General features: G+C 32.1%; 2 protein-coding genes across 2 annotated transcripts; both read left to right on the forward strand.

Moving 5' to 3' along the window:
- The first annotated feature begins 52 nt into the window (after window positions 1–52).
- On the forward strand, window positions 53–10,357 carry LOC126745530 (DNA repair endonuclease XPF). Its single transcript, XM_050453408.1, has 15 exons — window positions 53–320; window positions 377–538; window positions 596–776; window positions 832–984; window positions 1,337–1,599; window positions 4,916–5,067; window positions 5,125–5,276; window positions 5,573–5,923; window positions 6,193–6,366; window positions 6,421–6,561; window positions 6,631–6,843; window positions 6,898–7,071; window positions 7,481–7,621; window positions 7,759–7,950; window positions 9,986–10,357. Exons 1-15 carry the CDS (start codon window positions 196–198, stop codon window positions 10,154–10,156), a joined length of 2,745 nt encoding a protein of 914 aa, XP_050309365.1. The 5' UTR covers window positions 53–195; the 3' UTR covers window positions 10,157–10,357.
- Window positions 10,358–12,469: 2,112 nt separating this feature from the next.
- LOC126745541 (60S acidic ribosomal protein P0) lies at window positions 12,470–22,192 on the forward strand. The gene is made up of 5 exons (XM_050453422.1): window positions 12,470–12,513; window positions 12,803–12,893; window positions 16,811–17,204; window positions 17,845–17,969; window positions 21,738–22,192. The coding sequence occupies exons 2-5, from the start codon at window positions 12,840–12,842 to the stop codon at window positions 22,110–22,112; spliced, it is 948 nt and encodes a 315-aa protein (XP_050309379.1). The 5' UTR covers window positions 12,470–12,513; window positions 12,803–12,839; the 3' UTR covers window positions 22,113–22,192.
- The last annotated feature ends 417 nt before the right edge of the window (window positions 22,193–22,609 follow it).

Below are 22,609 nucleotides of genomic sequence, written 5' to 3' on the forward strand. Positions count from 1 at the left end.
TTAAAAAAGATTATAAATAAGGGTAATAAAACAACAAAAAAGACCTAGTTGCGATGTAGAATACAATTGACCTTCTACCTTCCAATTGACATGACACAACATAACCTCTATTATATTATATAGACAAATGAAAAATGTAAACAAACAACAGGAAAATGGAACTAAACAAAAAGTTTTAAATTACAATATTTAAAAATGGATTTAGAAAACTCTCAAATAGATTCGTTACTGGATAAAGTTAATATAGAGTTTATGCTAGAGTTTGAAACTCAAATTTTCTTAGATATAGTACGCACAGACGGTTTAGTTATCGCCGCCAAGTAAGACTATATTCTTAAAACATTACCTTTACCATTGCTTTTTAAACATTTTATAGGGGCCTTAATCTAGATTTAGTGTTACTGAACATCTTGAAAGTCTATCAGGATCCAGGCAATCTTGTGCTGGTATTAAACGCCACAGAAGCGGAGCAAAAACACTTTGATGAGAAGCTTAACTGTCAACATGTCTATATTGAACATGACAATGCACAGTTTAGGTAAGCTTCAGTTCAGAAGCCTTAGATGAAGTAACTTTAAACTCCAATTATTATTAGAATGGAAGAATATCTCTGTGGTGGGATCCACTTTGTTCCATCAAGAATCCTGGTAGTTGATTTATTAAAAAAACGACTGCCCATTGATAAAATAACAGGAATAATAGTTTTAAGGGCACATAGAATTTTTGAAAGCTGTAACGAGGCTTTTATTTTAAAACTCTACAGGCAGCACAACAAAGTAAGTTGCAAATGTAATAAAATACTAACGAATAAATAAAATATATTACTTGTAGACAGGTTTTATCAAAGCATTTTCAAACAGTCCTCAGAGTTTCACAGTGGGTTTTTGTCAAGTAGAAAGGGTGATGAGGGCTCTGTTTGTAAAGGAGTTACATATATGGCCCAGATTTCATGTCTTAGTGAGGCAAAGTTTAAAGAAACATGAAGTAAGTAGTATATATTAAAACTCTGAATTTTATAGTGTAAGTGAATGCTAACGGATTAATTTGTACCTGATGTGCATGAAAAATGTAATTTTTTTTGAATAAATGAACTCCCAAAGATTTTTATTAAAAAATGGAAATTTGAAGGATTGTTTGCTATTATATTATAGAATATAGATAAATTTAAAGACATCTTTAACATCCTATACAAACAAATATTTTAAATAAGGCATTTATATGAGATTCAAAGCTTTTACAACTGCATTTTTATCTCTATTTGTCACCACATTTGATAATGTTTATACTTTTATGAGGATTCTATTACAAGTTTCTTACTATGTGTGTACTATTTTAGCCACAGGTAATAGAGCTTCATATTCCAATAACCGAACAAATGAAAAAACTACAAACCTATATCTTAGAAATAATGAATGCTACAGTAAAAGAACTAAAAAGGTTGAATCCTGGTCTGGAAATGCAAGAGATAACAGTCGAAAATTGCCTTACAAAGAAATTCCATAAAATTTTACAGGCACAGATGAACTTGATTTGGCATCAACTTAATGACAAAAGCACCAGGCTGATAGCGGAGCTGAAAGCATTGAGACATTTGCTTCTGTAAGTTACTTTTAAATTATTATGTTAATAATGCTAATCATAAATTATAGTAGATATAAAAAATTGGTTGTGTGTAATAATGATTTGGATTTACATGATTTTGCAAATGAAACAGTTACTTTCTGGCCATTAAAATCAATAAAATCAGCATGATTACAAATATCCTAAAGTGGTTTCTATAATGTCTTTGCTTTTCAAAACTTACATATCCATACAGTATCAAGTAATTTTTCATGTGTTCATTCAAGAATATCATATGAAATTCTTTTGAGACATTATGCAACTTGTATCTAAAGTTTTTTTATTATTAATGAATATCTAAACCATAATTTAAGGATCCTTTTACTGGAGAAACCATTTATTGATCCCAAGGAGAATATAGAAAAAACTTATACTAGGAACCATGGCTAGATATATGCAAATAAAAAAGTAATTATTCAATTTAAACGTTTAAAGATAATAACAATACATTTTTTAAACACATATTATTATTACAAATGGTTAAGTTAAGAGTAGTAATATGTACAAAATTAGAGTTGCCCCTTATTACAAATCTATAAAATTTGAATCACATATAGCAAACAACACAAATATTTTTCCCAAAATACATTAACCCATTAGCGCCGGAATTATTTTTTATGCTCTTTTAAGATTATTAAAAGTACGTTCAGGAAAAATGTAGTTTTTTAATTTTAGCTACTTACATTTTGAGATATTAACCGTTACCATATGGCAACGCTAGGACTTTACACTACCTATAATTGAAACAATCTTTTTAATTAGAAAATATGAAAATTTTATTATAGAACGTTATACTAAGTAATATAAAATAATTAAACAGGTTTAAGTTAACGGGAATGATAAGGTGCAAAGCAAGAAATACATAGAGCTACATCACATTTTGAACACATGGTTCTTACTGTGGAGTTGCATGTTTTGAGTGCACATCGTCTTCGTTTGTTTTGTGTTGAACTAAATGGTTAAAACGATCAAACCGGATATTATCTGAAACTCGCGAATCTGAAGATTCCAATGCAGAAGCTGGTCGCCCAGATCCTTTCGGCAAAACTTGAAATTTTTTCAAGTATACGGTCGCCACCTCTCTTTTACACTCTAACTGTGAAACCTTTTGTTTTCGAGATCGATTGTATAGTATCCAGGAGTTTTGAAGAGCAACATCGAAAATCCAGGTTAGCAAAGGCCAATACCATTTCTTACCTCGAATACCGATGCGATAGCAGCCAAGGTTCTGGTCCATCTGATCAGTTCCTCCCATGTGGGCATTATATTTCGCAATAACTTTTAGTCGTGTAACCATTATATTTTTTTTTGTTGTTGTGAGTACCTTTTAACTTGTCCAATTTCTTGAGCTCCATGCGAAGTTGACATCATAGTTACCACGGTCTTTTTTGACAAACATTTTTTTATTCGAGAGGGGGCATTGTTTGGGCATTCGGTTTTCACGAATTGTTCCAGTTGCAGAATAACCACGAAATTGTAAATGTGAGTAAAGCGCTAGGTTTGAAAACAAATTATCCATAATCGCAAATCCTTTTTTTCTGGCGGCAATTCATCTAACATTACTACCAAAGGGCTTGCAGCTTTGCCAAACAATAAATCGTAGTCCGCATTAGATTTGAGACTTTTACCTTGATAAACATCAAAATTTACCAAATAGCCGTCTGTAGTATTTAGGCTTCAAATGTTATACCCTAATCTAATGGGTTTTCCACGAATAAATTGCTTGCAGCTATGTCGCCCGAAATATCGAACCATTATCTCATCATAAGCCAAATTTTGTTCTGGAACGAAATTTTTCAAACAGTTTTTTTTTCACATTTCTATGATAGGCCGAATCTTGTAGAACTTATCATTTTTGTCTAGTTTTGTATTATCAGAGCAATGAAGAAACCGAATGATCTGTGAAAATCGATCACGGCGCATTGCTTGAGACACAGCTAAATTTTTAAGATCTTCGCCACTGCTCCAATATTGCCTTTTAGATGGCAAATTATTATATAATATTAGGGTCTGGACAGTTCAAAAATAATGCATACCTGCAAGTTTCCGCCACCAAATGTTTTATAAATTCATCATCTATAAACTCTTCGAAAATTGGAATTACCGACATTTGCTCAAATCTGGAATAATCTGGTGGCGGAAAATATTTTGGCGTAGTCTGCTCCTTTTTCCCACTGATGTATAAATGATTTAGACTGGTTTCGCCTATCTTTTAGCCAAGTTGTGTATTCCTGCACAAGAACCGGAGTAGGCACAGTATTTGTTTCCTGAACTGCTATATTTGCATCACATTCAACCTCTCATATTGGGTACCCAACCCAATCTCTCGTTATTGTATAATCTTATTTCGGCTGGGGCTCGCAACTGTCGAGCTCTCAAATTGTCAACTAGTCTACGAAAAAAAAATGATCAAAAAATAACAAATTACGATAAAAAGTTGGCTTATTACCCGCCATCGTCCTCGTCAGCTGAGTCCTCATCTGTGTCTACATTGGGTTCTGGTGGCTCAATGTAAATATCGCCGTCAAGATCATCGTTATACACCATATCAAGCGCTTCCGCAAGTGAAAAGCCATATCTGTAATTATTTGAAATCACTTGGTACAAACGCCTAGTGTTGCCATATGGTAACATACAAGTTTACGCCCTTGTAAGTCACTAACTTATCAATGGATTTTATTCCAAATTTGGCCAACGATAAGCCATAGTATTCTGAGCATCACCGTGTAACAAAATATCCCCACTATTACACATAAAAAATAAATTATACTTACTCGAATTGTATATCCATATTCTCACGATGTTTCAATAACTATCAAATTTAACCGCACTAAACACACACAGTTCGGCGTTTTTAGGGAAACTAAGCGAACACGTGGTTTTTGCACACTGTGATTGGTGATATGACACGCTCGCAACAAATTTACTAGCGCATGGTGCCATGTGGTAACGCTAGGCGTTAATGGGTTAAGATTGGTATAGTTGACACTGGAAAAAGAAAAATCTTTATATAATATAATAGTATTATAACCAAGTAATCTCTTAGATTCAAATAAATGATTTTAATTTGCTTTGTAACTTATTATTGTCTTTTATTTCTTTAATGGAAATTGATAAGGCGTTGTATAATTTAATTCCTGTGTGATTAAGTCCTATACATGTATTGAAGTGAGATAAATATAAGTGGTTCTGCTGTCTGGTTTCATAGTTTTGTAAACTATTGACATTAGTTAAGTTTATTTTACTCTGTTATGCAGTATTAACACCAATATTTGTCTATAATCAATTTTTGTAGATCAATGTTTTACTCAGATCCAGTGAGTTTTTATGCAACCCTCCTGGAATATCGAAAGGTAGAATATGCCAGGACCGCTGATTGGGTCTTAAACTCTTCTGCGGAATTGCTATTTAGAGATGCAAGTGCTTTGGTATTTTCAGGAGATCGAGGTGCGTGTTGCCCATCAGTCTTGTATAAACACTTGTGTATGTAAAGTTCATTTTTAGAGTTTAACCCTCAGTTTTGTCCAAAATGGGATGCTCTGCTGGAAATTTTAAAAATTGACATCCCTGCACACATTAAGAAGTCTGGTAACACTGAAAATACCACTGTTTTAATCTTGTGTAATGATAACAGGACTTGTCATCAGTTAAATGAGGTATCTATTCATGCAGGGTATTTGTGTATTTGTAATTTTATCTTATTATTTAATATTATTATACACAGGTTTGGTTGCAACAGAGCAACTTTTTTAGAAATCCCACAATATCTTCGGTTTGTTTCTTTAAATTCTTCAATTGTGTCTGACATATTTCACTTTTAAAAAATTATTTAGTTTATTGATTTTACAACTGACCCCATCGGACATAAGTGAAATTTTATCGATAAAACACCCTCAAGAATCACCTTATTGTGATACGTCATAAATTTAATTACACCGTTTTATCATTTAAGGTCTTGACTTCTGGGCCATTTCACTACATGTTCTTCTTAGCGTTAAAAAAGAAAATTTCATTCAAATCTGTGAGCAGCAAGTTTAAAAACTGTCCCGAACTACCTGACATAGCAAGGAATGAAGAACAACCGCCAAAACAGTCAAAACACAACAAAAAGCAAAAAACTGGCAAAGAGCAAGAGAGCACATCTGCTGAAAAGCAAGAGTCACAAGAAGAGGTTGAGGACAATGAAGATTTTCAAAGCACATATATTTTGACTATGAGTCAGAGTGTTTTGGATGATTTTGATGAAAGTGCTACTAAAGATCAGAGCAGTATGGATGAATCTGCTTTCACACCATTTACACAGGTGAGAATTTTTTTGTTATATACAAAGTGGTCTATTTAATATCTTAATATCTGGAAAACAGTACGTTTTAAATAACTCTTACTTGGTTTTGACCTCCAAGGGGCTTTAAAGGTGAACTCAGTTTTTTTAATGGAAATGTATATTTTTTTTACCAAATTATGATTAACCACAATTAATATTAACTGCCACATCCAAACCACAATTTTCCATATAATTATACTACCTGAAGTTAAATGAACCATCCTATAATATGCCTTAAATTATTTCAGATGGAAAACATGAATCTGACCCAAATATGTGAATCTCTCACAGCTCCAAAGATTCTCATTCAAACTTTTAAGGGTGGCGAAAACTACATAAGCCTACAAAACAATTTGCAGGTTCTAAAGCCCAATTATGTGATAATGTATCATAGTAATATAACTGCTGTAAGGGAAATTGAGGTTAATAGATTGCTAATTTTGAAAAAGGAGCAATTATTGTTAATGACTTTTTAGATGTATGAAGCCCATAGGCAAAGTGAGACACCCTTAAAAGTATATTTCTTGATACATGCCACCACAGTGGAGGAACAATCTTATTTGACCACTCTGAGAAGGGAAAAGGAGGCTTTTGAGTTTTTAATAGAAACGAAGGCTGTAAGAAAATCAAATAATCTGGCTGTAAAGATAAAGATAAAACAATACTACATAACTTTCTAATTTTAGACTATGGTTGTACCAGAAGACCAAGACGGAAAGTCCGAACATAGTGCTGCATTGCAAAGGGGAGGTCTAACACCGGAAAAAAACACCAGAAAAGGAGGCCAACAAGAAGAACCCGTCAAGAGACTTGTGATTGTGGATATGAGAGAATTTAGGAGTGATTTGCCTTCGCTTATTCATAAGAGAGGAATCGAAATTGAGCCGGTGACAATAACTGTAAATTTTGCTTATTTACACCCAAAAAAAAAAGATTTTACTAATATGTTTTAGGTTGGTGATTATATTCTTACACCAGAAATTTGCGTGGAAAGAAAAAGCATATCAGATTTAATAAGTTCTCTAAATTCCGGTAGATTGTACCAACAATGCACCCAGATGCAAAGGTTTTATACTAAACCGATGCTTTTAATAGAGTTTGATCAAAATAAGCCATTTGGTTGGAATGTAAGTAATATATATATTTAGAAGAGTTCTGGTAAAAATCGCAAACCTGATAGCTTCGAGAACTTTTTCATAAAATAAAATAGTTAAGTGATTTTACGAAGCATGATGTCCTGAAATTAGGTAGGAATATTTTACCATTTACATCTGTATAGCTAGAAATAGGACAAAAATTTAATATACAGTACGTGTTTAAATGGTTTTTTGTTAATATTTTGAATCGCCTGGTCTTATTTAGTCAAAAAATTTAAGAGACTAGAAAATGATGTTCATAAAATGTTGTCTTAGATCCTGAGACTTCAGTGGCTTAGAGTCAGTCTAAATACAATTTAATGCAGTGAATTACATCCTGTAACCTTTGTTTACATAAATTTTATTATTTTTATTGGTACATTTACTATATTTCCTTTAGAGTCATTACATGATATCACGAGACGACGACAACTTTAACATTCAGGAAAAACTAATCTTGCTTACTATGCATTTTCCCAAATTAAGGATTATCTGGAGTCCAAGTCCCTATGCAACTGCTCAGCTGTTTGAAGAATTAAAGGTAAGTTTACTTATAAAAAAAAATAATGTTGGCAACTTTAAAACGTTTTGTACATACTTTATCCTGACTCGGTATTATAGATTATCAGCTTAAATATTTTTAAATTTTCATACTTTCTTGGATTAAAATGTTAATAGCAAGGAAAAGAAGAACCTAGCATAGAAAATGCCATGGCTATTGGCGGAGATGAGGACCTCGATAGCATTGAAACAAAATATAACTCTACCATCTATGATTTTGTTCAGAAACTACCTGGAATAAGTTCTAAGAATTTAGACGTGTTTTTAAGGAAAGGCGTTAATATGCTGAATATTATAAAAATGTCTGAGGTAAGTTACAGAAGCGGCACAAATCATTTTGCATATATCTGTTTATACAGGGTGTTTCCTAACTACGGTACGAAACTATACAGGGTGAATCGTTAGGTCGTTTTATGAAAAAAAGTTCCTATGAACGTATGTCGGGATTTGCTTTGTTTCTGAGATACAGGGCGATGAAGGTTCAAAAAAATAACGGTATTTTAAAAATACTTTAACTATCCTTAAACCGATTTGGTTGAAATTTGGTGCAGTTATTTGAAGTTATAAGACGCTTATTTAGCTGTAACTAGATTGAAATTATTAGGTCCAGTGGCGTGTCAGTGGGCACCACATGCTTATTGTTGAGAAAAAAACAAGGCCAATAATTAATTGTTTTGCAGCTTTTTATTTATTTTTGTATTTAAGCAACTAAAAATTATCCATGGACGATAACATGAAATAAAAACCAATTAATTCGATAAACAATTTGGACCTTAAAGTAAATGAGCAAAATGCCCACCTTCTGATAAAATACACGACTGCAAACGATTTGTCATTGAGTGTCTGACACGCTCAAAAATACCTCGAGTATCCCTTATGATATTGCAATTGACAATTATCCGATTGCTCAAGTCATTCACATCTAGAACAGGAGTTTTATAAGCAAGAGCCTTCAGATGGCCCCATAAATAGTAATTCATATCAGGACTGTGAGCCGGCCAATTTTGAGGTCCTGCACATCCAAGCCAGCAATTAGGGTAGATGACGTCGAGATGCTGACGAGCAAGAACACTGAAATGAGCTGGAGCCCCGTCGTGCATAAACCACATGTTGACTCTTACTTGTAGGGGTACTTCTTCTAATAAAGTGGGTAAATGGTGTTGCAAGAAATCCATGTAGGATTCACCTGTTAATCTTGCCGGTAAAAAAAATAGGCCAATTAGGTAGTCACCAATAATTCCTATCCAAACGTTCAGCGAAAATTGTTGCTGAAAATGATCATTGTGGAAGTTCATAATAGCATCTCTTGAAAAATTTGCCTCGTCCGTAAATAAAATATTTGGTAGGAAATTATTATTGTGTGCCATCGTATGAATCAACCACCTGCAAAACATTAATCTTGGATGAAAATCCCGAGGCAGTAGAGCTTGTACACGCTGTATGTGATATGGATGCAGAAGGTTTCTTTTTAGAACTTTCTAAACGGTTTTTGAACTGACTTCAAGCTGCAGTGCAATCTTCCTGATACTATTGGAAGGATCTTCTTCTATCGCATCAAGTATAGCTTCTTCCAGTTCAGGCTTCCACCACCCATATTTTTATTAAAACTCCAAGTTTCACATAATCTTGCATGTAGTTTTCTAAATGTTTTTGCACATGGAATTACTCTGTTAGGATAACTGTCCTGGTAAATTCTTCGTGCTTCTTCCGCATTTCCATTTGCTAATCCATAAATAAAGTGCATGTCGGTCATTTCATGGTTAGTAAAATTATTCATGATGGAGTAATGAATCACTGCTAATTGACAGCTAAATTTTACTTATAGCAATTGGTTTTTATTTCATGTTGTCGTCCATGGATAATTTTTAGAATGAGTAAAAGATACTTTAAATTTTTTTCTCGAAAACAAAGCCAGATATGAAGATAATAAGATAAGATACGAAAAAGTTGTATTTTTAGTTGCTTAAATACAAAAATAAATAAAAAGCTGCAAAACAATTAATTATTGGCCTTGTTTTTTTCTCAACAATAACCATGTAGTGCCCACTGACACGCCACTGGACCTAATAATTTCAATCTAGTTACAGCTAAATAAGCGTCTTATAACTTCAACTAACTGCACCAAATTTCAACCAAATCGGTTTAAGGATAGTTATAGTATTTTTAAAATACCGTTATTTTTTTGAACCTTCATCGCCATGTATCTCAGAAACAAAGCAACTTCCGACATACGTTCATAGAAACTTTTTTTCATAAAACGACCTAACGATTCACCCTGTATAGTTTCGTACCGTAGTTAGGAAACACCCTGTATATGAAGTTAAAGAGTATCGAATGTTTTTAGGAAGAATTAAAAGATATACTTGGAAATTCAGCTGATGCAAGAGCTCTTCATACAGCTTTACATTCGGAGGCAATACCGAAGAATGAACAAAAAGAAAAACCAAAATTCAGTAAAGGAAGAGGAGGATCTTCTAGTAGAGGGTTTTACTCTAGAGGGAGCAGAGGAAAGTGATTTAATTTTGAAGAAAGTTAAATAATTAGAAAAGAGAAAATGTTGAAAATAAATAAGCCTGTAAAGTATTATAAGCATGAATCATTTTAAATTGTAAAAATAATTTTAGTAATGATTAGATAATACAACGGTTGCATTTAAAACAATTACTGTTAAAATTATTATGGGTTTAATTAAATAAAGATTTTTTTTTGAAATGTGTTTTGTGTTTTCTGATGTCAGACTCGTAGAAACGACGCATTTTTTTTTAAATTTTAGGAACTAAAAAATACTAAATATACCACTTAAAAGTGATGGATTACAAATTATCAAAAATATCAAATATGACAAATGGGTATTGATTAATTGAGTTGGCTATTGAGCAATAGAATTCTGTATTTGTCTATTTCTGAAAAAATGTATTTTGCCTTACTTACACAATTTTTTTCATATTTTATTTTTGTTAACTACTATAATAAGTATTATGTAATTTAATTTTAATATGGTAATTCCCAAAACAAAAGCATTACAGATCCTTTTCCAACGAGAATACCAAATATTGAAGAACATGCTAATTAAAGAACTAGTGTTATATGCTTACTTTTAAACATATTTTTGGCTATATCTTGTCGTGATTTAAATCACCTCTGGTGCTTAAAGATAGTACAAAAAGTTCACCCTAGATGTTAGATAACAACCTACAAGTGCCATTTAACAATTTAAATGTAAAATTGAAACTAATCGTCTATTATATTTTAAGAGACTTTTTACAAAAAACTACAAGTTTGGTGAAGCTGTCGGAGGAGTATCCGTAGTGTAAGAGTTTTGTCAGATAGAAGAGTTTTGTTAAGACAGAATAGTTTTGTCTTTAAGAATGACAGCAGAAATTGAAATGAACAGCAGAAGAAACCGTTAATCAGGTGTGGTGATGCCTTTAGGGCCGAACACGTGTTACCAATTAATCGTAATAATATAAGCACCTCTACTGGATTTTAAAGAACTCGTATTTAGTATTTCCAGGCTAGTATACGTTATGTTTTCAATATTTCAAACACAATTCCACAAGATGCAAAGTAATACCAATTATAAATATTCTGAGAACATGCATTAAATGTGTATTGAAACTGGTAACTGTTACCATTTTCAATAAGGGATTTTGATACCCTAAACATTGACCTACTGTTGGCTAAATTAAAATATTATAAAACAGAGACAGTAAAATATTGCTTTCATAGTTTTTACCTAAAGGGAGAAGGGGCTACAAGTTACTAGTAAGATTCTTAAATTTTATTGACATCAGAGGATTGAAATGTGAATGACTAGAAATATAGGTAAAAATAGGTCAGAAATTTGTCCACAGTATATTAAATATGACTAGTGGTCGGGTTTGCTAGGTATAAAGGCTGTGTGCAAGAGGGTAACCAGAGCCTAATAACATATCTTCTATTGCACTATATATAAATAATTCCAATAAAATACATCCATATTAAACTAAAGTTTTAAGAATTAGATTTGTATATTGATAAGAAATGTTATTCAGCATAGACACATTAGAAACTTATAATATTGAGATGAAGGATAAGTAACATCATTTATGAAATATGGCGAAAAAGTTACACAACATGAGCCTTTTGAGAAACAACCTCTGAAGTTACATCTAAAGAGAATTAGAAAGATAACACTGACTCTTCACAATTTGGCATTCGATTCTGTAGGTTGAGGCAAATCATCTTAGTATAGTACGTGTAGTAGGCTTCCTTGAATCAGTTCACTTTATCAAATAGTTTAGCAAGATCTGCATATATTACATTGCAAAACTTGACTTGAAGTTTTTAACAAAAGCTTCATCATTCTTGATCTACCGTAGTTGAGTCCATGTATTGTAATATTGTTAAAAAATATGTAGACAATCATTAGAGTTATCTATGCAATAGGGAACAGACAGTAAGAATTACTGATACTGATGGCATAGTATGAGTGTCTTTAAGCTAGAGGGTTGTGGGCCTCAGGGCTTTATCAGAGCTCCTTATTTGCAGTTTTTACTTCATGTAATTCATATTTGTCAGAAATCATACTACAAGCTAAAGACATACAAATTTAAAACAAATTCTACCTCTGACTAGAAAAAACTTTTGCTGAAAACCTGATACTTAGTATCCTTGGCTATTTTAATAACTTATATTTTACTCCTCACTCGTTAAGTCTCATCAAGAAATAGATAATATTCGGTTCCGTTACGTATACAGTCCGCTGCGTATCATTTTACTAAGTATTGATTCTTGCTTTAGCTAAATTGACAGTTCAAATGTCAAATCCTTACAATAACATCAAGCGTCAAATCTCTGGTCTTTTCCATTGCGCCTTTGTTTATCGCCGAGGTAGGTTTAAATTATCTCTAAAATCTCGATTTTTCTCGGTAATCTTTAAATATTTTCAATGTTTTTTTTGTTAATAATATAAACTAAATATTGGTAAATTAAATGCTTCAGATATTTTCTTCCTGTTTCTTTAATATTTGCTTAAAAAAATGTCAACAAGTAACTTGGTCTGTTGGCGGTTGTTTAAATCCTCATTGAAGAGAATTAAAACTTTTTACACGTATTTGCCCACTAATTTTTCATAAATTAATTCTCTAGATGTAAAGTAATTTTCAATTTTCTTCCTCAGTTCTTAAATTCAACTAGAGTCCCTAACCTCACACAAGATGGGTAGGGAGGACAAGGCAACCTGGAAGTCTAACTACTTCACCAAACTTATTGTAAGTATTTAAACTGAATTTTGGAATGGATAACAATAAAATCTACAAAATACTGACTTATGCCTATACTATATCTGACTTCTTCAGAGCACAGAAGTGTATCAAAAGCAGTCAAATCTTTATGATTATAAATAATGTGTCCTTTGTCAGCCTTTATGTCATATTTTTAACCTTATTTTGAAAACTGGCAAATTTCCAGGCGCCTGGAAATGTGCTAAAGTAATACCAATTCACAAAAAAGACTATATAAATAGAATCGACAACTACCAACCTATCTCCATACTTTGCAATTTTTCCAAAACTTTTGAAACTATTGTTTATAACAGAATTCTTCCCCAAGTTCAATCACTATCAATCAGCACGGTTTTATTCCGAAAAGGTCGTGCATCACTCACCTCTGTAATGTGACTCATTTTATTTCTTCAGCTCTCGATAGAAAAAGTCAGGTTGATGTGGTGTTTACTGATTTCAATCAGATAAATCATAGCATTCTGCTGGAAAAATTGAACAAGCAATTCAACTTCTCAGAAAGGCTAATTTTGTTGCTTTAGTCATACCTTATTGAACGTCTACTCAAGTCACCAAGATAAAATTTAAAAAATTTAAAATTTACAACCATGTTCCTCTATGTATCAGACAAATTTTAGAAGTTAAGAAATTCAAAAAGGAATTAAAATCACTTTTATTATCCAGGGCATATTATAGCCTTGATGATTTTTTTAATGATACCTTTTAACCTGTGCTCTGACATCATTTTAGTGTTTTAGTTTTGTTTCCTATGAAATAATTTAATTTACTTCCTCTAAATTCTGTTTTATTGACAGCTTTACTTATTTTCTGTTTTTTAGTGAAATTTATTAAAAAGATGCTTTTTTTTCTCAATCTGTTTTGTTATTATTAATTTTGCTAATATGTGTAAATTTTATGGTAAAGTCTTTTTGGTGTTATGTTTGAAATTGAAATTTGAAATTTAAAGTGAATTTAGAATTTTTTAGTTTTTTCTTATGTAATATAGCACATTTTCTTTCTTTCTTTCTTTCTGTTGAGGTGGAAGGTTGCAGATCTAATACCTTTGTTTCAACTTCTGGAGTCCCACAGAGATCCAATCTCGGCCCACTTCTTTTTATCTTTTATATTAATGATCTAATAGAATTGATTTCCTGCCTTAGACTAACTTATAATAATAATAATAATAATATGTTTATTAGCCACCAATACAAAAAAAAGCATAATTACAGAAGGTAATATGATTATATACATGGAATTGAATATTAGAATATTAAACAAAGAGAGCATATTAAAAACAATAGGTTATATAAAGAATTTAGTTAATACAAGTAAGGCAATTGCATTCGGTTAGTTAGCATGTGCGTAGTATTTTAATAAAGAAAGGCATTCAAGAAAAATTAAGTTTCATTTAAAAGAAGAAGCTTGGTTTTTAATTTAAAACTGCTGTAACTATGCTGATGATCTGAAAATATTCTGGTGTATCAATAGTATCTTGGACTGCTTGTTCTTACAGAGTAACTTGGACCTAATTAGGGGGTGGTGCATTCGAAATCAGTTGTCTTAAAATCTTGAAATTCTGTGTGATCTCCTTTCACTGAACCAAGGAAACTGTTTTATTTAATTACAATATAGACAATCAAATCCTCTGTAGAAGTACTTCTATTAAAGATCTAGGGGTTGTATTCGACGATAGGCTCACATTTCGCCGTTAATCTTCCAAACTGACATATCTCATTTTTCCTAATTGTTCAGGAGAGCAGATTTAAGTTTTATTGATTATTAGGCTGTAAAATTGGGGACTAATAATTTAGTTAAATGAACATATTTTTAATTTATATAAAGGAAAAATATGTTTACTTTAAACTGTCTAAGAGCTTTAAGATTAAAAACTTTCGGTTTCTTAAATTTTTTGAAAAATTTCAGATATGACTATTTGTGAGACCAAAATATCTAAATTAAAATCATTTACGCCCATTTTTTCTTTAGATAATACATCGCTTCAGGCAAATAAAACGAAATTAAAAAACATTTTTTTGTATTAAAAAGTTTTTTATTGCAATTCAAAATCAAACAAAGAAATGCGCATACTTGTGTTCTTCATAAAAAAGTAGTAAAAAACAAACTGAACAAAGATTTTTTTTTTTAAATAGATAAACTTCATCCTAAGAATAATACTGTAGGTAACAAAAAACAAAAAGGTCTTTCTTAAAACCACTGCCTACTGTCAAGAACGAAAAACAAACAAATAACACAGTTGCGACCTATTTAATGTGGAAGTGAACGATAGAAGTTCTTGTGCTCTTCCAGTCTTATTATGGGAGTCTGACCAATACAGAATATTTGAAAATGGGAGAACTTTTCCTTGGATACTTTAATAGGTTCTGAATTCACCTTTCCAGGATGTACCTTGTTAAGGTTGACTTTAAGGTGTTTAAGTGACAATGATTTGTATTTTTCTTCAAGATGGCTTGTTTTGAAAAATATCTTATGAGGAGAATTTTTGCTCACCTTAATTACCATAATCTCCGTCCATTTTATCTGCTCTCCAGTAGTTACTGTTTTTACCGATAGAAGTCTTAAATCTCTTGAAAGGCCTTTAAAGTCCAAAATATCAGTAAATTCAAGGGGATTAACTTGGTAAGGATGTTGTCTTCTGGCAAGTCTCAAGACTGGATATAGCTGAGAGGGCACGAAAATGTTACCAGCATGGGACAGAGCATGTGAAAGAGTACTATGCGTAGAGTCTCCCTCGTTCTGGCCATGATACGACTCAAAATATATTAGGGTTATTTCTTTTAGATTTTAGAAGTATCGTCATAAAATGAATGTGACATTACACACTCTGTATCTATTATTTTATCACCGGTGCTCGATTTTCCCTGGCCTCTGCAATTTTTTATTTACATTTTCTTCGGCAGGTTTTTACTTCTATCCAGCTGTAATTCTTCTAGTAACTTAAACTGTAGTTTTTCTAAAGAAGGTAATTTTATATTAGTGATTAGTTTAAAATGTAATTTCAAAACTAAAGTTTAAATAATTCTCAAAATATCATAGACTTGCCTTGTAGTGTTTCTGAAAAAAATAATTCTATATCTGTCAGGCATTACTGTAAATAAAATTTTAAGTGAAGTTCCACAATACGTTTAAAAATATAAATATTTTGATATACGACAAAATGTCTTGCATTTTACCAACCAACCAATGTGAATTGAGTTACGCTACGTTGCTGTAAAAATCACAAATTCGCATTTTTATGTGATACGTCAGTTTGGAAGATTAACGACGATTTGTGCCACATATTGAACAGACGGTGACCTCCTCGTTGAAACTTCTGGGTTTTGTCATTCGAAAAAGCCGACTCTTTAACAACTCAAACTCAATAAAACTGTAAAATGTACCACGATTTGCTTCTAGAGCAAATATCACTTTTGCTTTAGATCGCGCCAGATCTAACATTAGGTTTCAGGATCCCATATATCAAATGCCTAGAATTTTTAATTCAGTATCATCAACCTGTGACGTATTTGTATGCTCCATAAAGGTTCTAGTTTTGTCTCTGACAAACCAACAGTTACCATAATTCCTTTTCTCTTCCTTTTTTCCCTTGTCCCATGAATCCCTTTCTTTGTTCATTCTAATGTTAACTTACCATCTCCTTTAATTTTGATGTATACATGATATTACTATAGTAATTTAAGTTTTCCTTATTTTTCTCTCTTTTTGTTATTTAATTTATAGTAATTTAATACTTGTTTACACTTTCAAAACATTAATTGTACATTTTCCTGTAACTGGGCTTTGCCTGTTGGAAATAAACTGCTAAATAAATAAATAAATATTAAATCTCAAATTTTCATTATGAATTACAAATGGAAAAAATCTGATAATATCAATTTATTACTAAACAGCAACTGTTGGAAGAATACCCGAAGTGTTTCATTGTGGGCGCCGACAATGTCGGCTCGAAACAGATGCAACAGATCCGTATCTCCCTTAGGGGTGCTGCGGTGGTACTCATGGGAAAGAACACCATGATGCGCAAAGCGATCAAGGGTCACCTTGAGTCCAACCCCGCTTTGGAAAAACTATTGCCTCACATCAAGGGTAATGTCGGTTTCGTTTTCACTCGTGGAGACCTCGTAGAAGTCAGGGACAAGTTGCTGGAAAACAAAGTCAGGGCTCCCGCTCGTGCCGGCGCTATTGCTCCATTATCTGTTATCATTCCTGCCCAGAACACCGGATTGCCACCAGAAAAGACCTCTTTCTTCCAAGCTCTTAGTATCCCAACTAAGATTTCAAAAGGTAAGGCAAAGTAGTATTTTTTTAAAGACAATGTTTTTTTAAATTTCATACAGCTCAATTTTTAAATTGTCATGTTGTTTTTACATAATAAATGCATTTGTTCTTTATCAAAAATATTTTGAATGGGTCCTTGCATAATCTAAAACCCAAAAATTACAGAAAACTTGAAATAAGCAATTTTCTGTGAAAAAAAAAAACTTTGCCACAAAATGAGTTAACTTTTAAAATGTATGTTTCCAATATTTCAATTTTTTATACAAAAATTATTTGCAATAGTCCTATTATAGATTAATGGTGGGTTCTGGTTTTGATATGGAATTGACTGAATTACCTATTGTTCAATGTTTATATTATTGAATACTGTATTTTACATACACTGACTGTTATGTTATTAAATTAAGAAAGATACAGTTCCCACATTTGACAAGTAGTTTTACTGTAAACATTTGACTGACTAAATTATTTATATGATGACATTATTTTTCGTCTCTTAATGTGTGTGTGTCTTAGAGCTAGAAATAGCAGAACCCCTAAGTACACTGCATATCTGTGGAAACCTATAACTGATATTTTAATATCTAAAATTTATTGTATTCAATTGTTAAATAGCAATTTTAGAAAGCAGTTTAACATATTTCAGGTACAATTGAAATCGTGAATGATGTCAACATTCTTAAGCCAGGGGACAAAGTTGGTGCCTCTGAAGCTACTCTTCTTAACATGCTGAACATTTCTCCATTTTCTTATGGTTTGGTTGTTGAACAGGTAAGTTGTTAATAACATCATCACATTTAATTATAGTAAAAGTAAATCATTCAGATAAGTTATATATAATTTGTTTTTTAAATTTCTTTGTAAATTGGCACATTTCTTATCTCATTAGGTATTAAATTACAAATCTTTGGTCCTAGATAGTTTATTGATTTTTGGCTCATTCAAAGTTACAAACTGTAGAAATATATGGGTTATTCTTAAAAAATGACCGGATAATACTAGTACAATTGAAATAAATTCGTTTTAAAATGTGATTTTGATGAATAAATCCAATAAAAGTAAATTAGTTTATAGAATGACCATAGTGGTCGAGCTGAATAAAATATATTTTGGCCAAATTTTCAAAAAAAATTATTTGGGTGGAACACGGACGTGACATTGACAGTAAGAAAGTAAGTAATCTTATATAATTTATAAAAATGTTATAAACCACACTTATTTGCTAAAACAAGTTTGGGATGGAACTTAAATTTTTAAAAAGGTATTTGTCTTTCTTCTCAAGATACTCAGGAGGATCTAATACCATTTGAATTTCCTGTTCTTCAATGACAGCTATTTCTGGTACTTCTGGATATTCAAACGTTTTAGTTCCAGTTTTTTTGAAAAATTTAACAGTATATTCTTTGTTTGAATCTACGGATAATATACACGCCACATAATATCAATAATTTTTTTTTCCCAGCAATTTCACAACCATATTTTTTTTAAACTGGTGAATCTGGTCTTTTTGAATTTTTGAAAGTGGTATTTCATCACTTGTATCTTGGTCAGATCCATAAATGTCATTGTATTGTAGGCGTTCGTGAACTGGTGACCAGAAATTATCGTCGTCATCATCATTCTTTCCATCTTCCAAAATATTATGAGATTTATACACCAATTTGCCCAAGTTGTAGTGACTGCAAGTTGTATGACAATTTTGGCAGCTCAGCCTTCTAACATAGATGGTGTTCGGTTCAGTACGATGTCATACTAACTGGTGGGCTCGCAATGTGCCTTTAAAACTTGGAATGTCATTTGGAACCAGTTTGTTCATTTCGATAAAGTTTTGATCATCAATTGGTATAATGTGGATCCCTTTGCAAGCTTGCTTAAGTTCTTGAATCAGTATTTCCAAAGTGGATATATCTTTTCCTCTTCCTACTAAGCTATCCGCAGTACGCTTCAAGCACCCGTCGACACCATCTGGCGCACCTTTTCCATGCCCAGCTTCACTAAAATACCACACCATATTTTAAACGTTAAGTACTTTTGTTAGATGTGAAGACGCTAGGTAAAACATTGATTTATTGCGATACTGGGTCGACGGCACATCGCTGCAAAAATGAATGGTTTTTAAATTTGGAACATTTTTTTTTACTTCCTGTTATAGCGGGTCTAAATGTGCACAAATCGCAGCAGGGTCATGTCTTAAACAGTTAGAAAGAGTGCAATAAGACTCAGGTTTCATATCGCCACCATAATAGATAACACAGGTGTGCAAACTAATTTGCTGCTTTGACGCCCCAAAGTGAGAAGCCTGAACTTCGGAAGCATATTTTAGCACATAATTTTCTGAAAAGTCCATGTGGATTAGTACTGTTGTATCCGACAGTGACTTTTTAAATAAATCAATTGCAGCGTACTGGTGATTTATGTTACAAATATGTTGCATAAATCCGTTTAACGTGGCTTTAAAAATATTCACTAGTTCTTCTTTGGTGCAAATTTTCGTTAACTTGATGGTCTTCGAACATATTTTTTGCTGACCCTTAATATCAACTTCATGTCTCTGAATAGCCCACGTTTGATAGGATATTTGTTCGTTTTTTTCATAATGATTAAAATTAGCGTTTGTATCTTTGCACCGCTCACATGCCCGTTCCAAACATAATTCTTTGGGAAATTGATCACAGCAAATATGTTTTATTACCTCATTCATACTTGATTCGTTAATAATGGAACGTTTCTACTTTCCAATATAAGGCCCATATTTGCATGCTGTTTGCACAAACACGTCTCTCTATTCTCTATAATTGGGAGACAAAATCCAAAATGGACATATCACGTTCTGTGGTTACAAAAAATAAGGAAATATATATTTTTTATTTTAATTTTGTTTTATAATCTTTTTTATTATAAAGTAATATAAATATTTATTACATAAAAAGAAGAAAATTTCTTTTGTATAAAGAATTTTTCTAAGGTTACGTAATTTCCGGCAGTTTCAGGAGAATGACCCATATAGGGTTTTTAGGCTACAAATTCTGCAATCATTTGAGTATTGCAGAGTAAAGTTTGGGTTTAAATAATATAATCTTTACTATATAGTTTTTAATTTTTATAAGCTGGTCAGTAGTTTAACTAAATTCATCAGTAGTTTAACTTCATATAAATAGTTTAATTTCATCAGTAGTTTAAAAGTAAGAGTTTTCTTACTAAGAATTCTCCTAAACATAAAATTTATGTATAAAAAATTTTCATTTGTTACATTGATTTTGAACATGAAAATCCCACTTAACTATAAAATCTATCATAACTTCTAAATATCTCACATGAGTAGTATCTTTAGGTTCAGTTAGTCTAGGAATATTTATTTCTTGCCCACATTTAGTGTTAGTTTATAATTGTCTAAATTGCCATATTTCTTTTAAATAATTATCTAGTTTCATGCTACATAGACAATAAGTAACAGAGTATTTTTAAAGTGTTTAAGAAAAATGACATTCTTAAACACAATTTCTACTACTCTTGGTCCATTTATTGAATTGATCATTTTGACATATTGGGTTCTTCCACTGAGAAAGTTCTGGAACTAACCTTCAACACATTGCTTCTCACCCCATAATTCTGAAGGACCTCTAAAAGTTTGGAATGGGACACTTTGTCAAATGCATTTGTCAAATCCAAAAAAACTGCTAAGACTTTTTTACCATTACCTAATTTAATTTTTTGGAATTTCTCTTTATCACTTCCTATATTGCATCCAATATGCTGCAGTTTTCAGTAAATCCAAATTGAGTTAGTCTGTACTTTAGGAGTGTTTCAAATATTTTTGCTAAATTATTGATTATGCTTATAGGATATTACTTAGGACATTTTTTAGGAAGATAGTACTGCCCGAAATTTTATATAATGAACTAATTAAAGAAACTTTAAAGTACTGTTTAAAAAATTTGGTTTATTATATGGATTAGGGGGGTTTAATAGATTACTAAAATCCTTTAGCACCCTTAATCTAATTCTGTATAAACCTGGACATGATTATTTATTTTTTAAATATATATTTTAATATTTCCTTATTATTTGCTAGCATCAAAAATATTGAGGAATCACAATATGGTGTTGCTGATACATTTCTTTTTGGTAAAGCAATTTCTTCAGTAATTTTTATACCTACACTGGACATGCCTTGCAGTAATTTGCAACTTTGTTCTATGTTTGATTTAGTAATTAAAAAATCTGTATTGGAGATTTTGTGAATTTTCTCATTGGTTGCAACTGATACCAAAATTCATATTAATTTTTTCTCTATAATAGTTATTTTTTATGATTTTAATTATAATTTATGTGTATGTATAGTTTCTGTAATTTTTTGATATTCATGTTTTTGTTTTTAATAGATGGGTCTTTACTTTACCAAGTTTCTTTTTATTGAGGTTATTAAAGGCTTTGTGTTCTGTGTTTTTATTATAATTTAATTTGTTCTAGTCATCCCTTATGTAGTATCCTAAATTATTAAGATAATATAGTTAATTTATTGGGTCTGTTTTATTTCAGGTCTATGACTCCGGCACCATTTTTGCACCAGCAATTTTGGACATCAAACCCGAAGACTTGAGGGAGAGGTTCTTGGCTGGCGTAGCCAACTTGGCCTCCGTCTGTCTGTCCATTGGATACCCGACTGTCGCGTCTGCTCCCCATAGCATTGCCAACGGTTTCAAGAACTTGTTGGCCATCGCTGCCGTTACCGACGTTGAATTCAAGGAAGCCACCACCATCAAGGAGTTCATTAAGGATCCGACCAAGTTCGCCGCTGTTGCCGCCCCAGCTGCGGCTGCACCCGCCGCCGCCGCCCCTGCAGCCAAGAAGGAGGAGAAGAAAGAGGAATCAGAGTCCGAAGATGATGACATGGGTTTCTCCTTGTTCGATTAAGTTTTTTCGATTTATTTTTTGACGTTTTTCGGACTGTTGCAGTTGTATTCAGCCTGACTGTCAATAAACAATGAAAATTTTGAATCTTTTTTTTTTATACACCCTAAACAGTGTCATTGAAATGGTGTAAAAAAATTCGGCGGGTAAATAATAGTACTCCAGGATCTATCCTTTTATTTCTTCTTTACACGTCAGACCTACCAAAGGTTTTAAATTTATCAGAAATTCACCAGTATGCTGACGATACGCAGGTTCTCCACTACTTCGATCCCAACGATAATTTAGTTGAATATAATTTAAATGCTTAAAACTTGATTTCAATCTACTAAAGGAGTCATTAATCCAGCCAAAACTAAAATACTATTTTCAAATAAAAATGCTCGTAAAAATATTGTTTCATCCGTTAAAGTTCAACTGAATAACACGTTTCTTTTTCTGATAATATGAAGGTTCTTGGATTGACTTTAGATAGCTCCAGTGGCGACGCCAGGGTCTTC

This window comes from Anthonomus grandis, chromosome 16, assembly GCF_022605725.1.
Source record: "Anthonomus grandis grandis chromosome 16, icAntGran1.3, whole genome shotgun sequence".
In the NCBI taxonomy this organism is placed as follows: Eukaryota; Metazoa; Arthropoda; class Insecta; order Coleoptera; family Curculionidae; genus Anthonomus; species Anthonomus grandis.

Excerpts from the sequence above, each read along its gene's own strand:
- LOC126745530 (XM_050453408.1), top strand. The coding sequence starts at position 196 with ATGGATTTAGAAAACTCTCAAATAGATTCGTTACTGGATAAAGTTAAT. Across the intron at positions 6,844-6,897 it reads TTGAGCCGGTGACAATAACT|GTTGGTGATTATATTCTTAC; the intron begins GTAAATTTTGCT and ends AATATGTTTTAG. Across the intron at positions 7,072-7,480 it reads ATAAGCCATTTGGTTGGAAT|AGTCATTACATGATATCACG; the intron begins GTAAGTAATATA and ends TATTTCCTTTAG.
- LOC126745541 (XM_050453422.1), top strand. The coding sequence starts at position 12,840 with ATGGGTAGGGAGGACAAGGCAACCTGGAAGTCTAACTACTTCACCAAA. Across the intron at positions 12,894-16,810 it reads ACTACTTCACCAAACTTATT|CAACTGTTGGAAGAATACCC; the intron begins GTAAGTATTTAA and ends ATTACTAAACAG. Across the intron at positions 17,970-21,737 it reads ATGGTTTGGTTGTTGAACAG|GTCTATGACTCCGGCACCAT; the intron begins GTAAGTTGTTAA and ends GTTTTATTTCAG.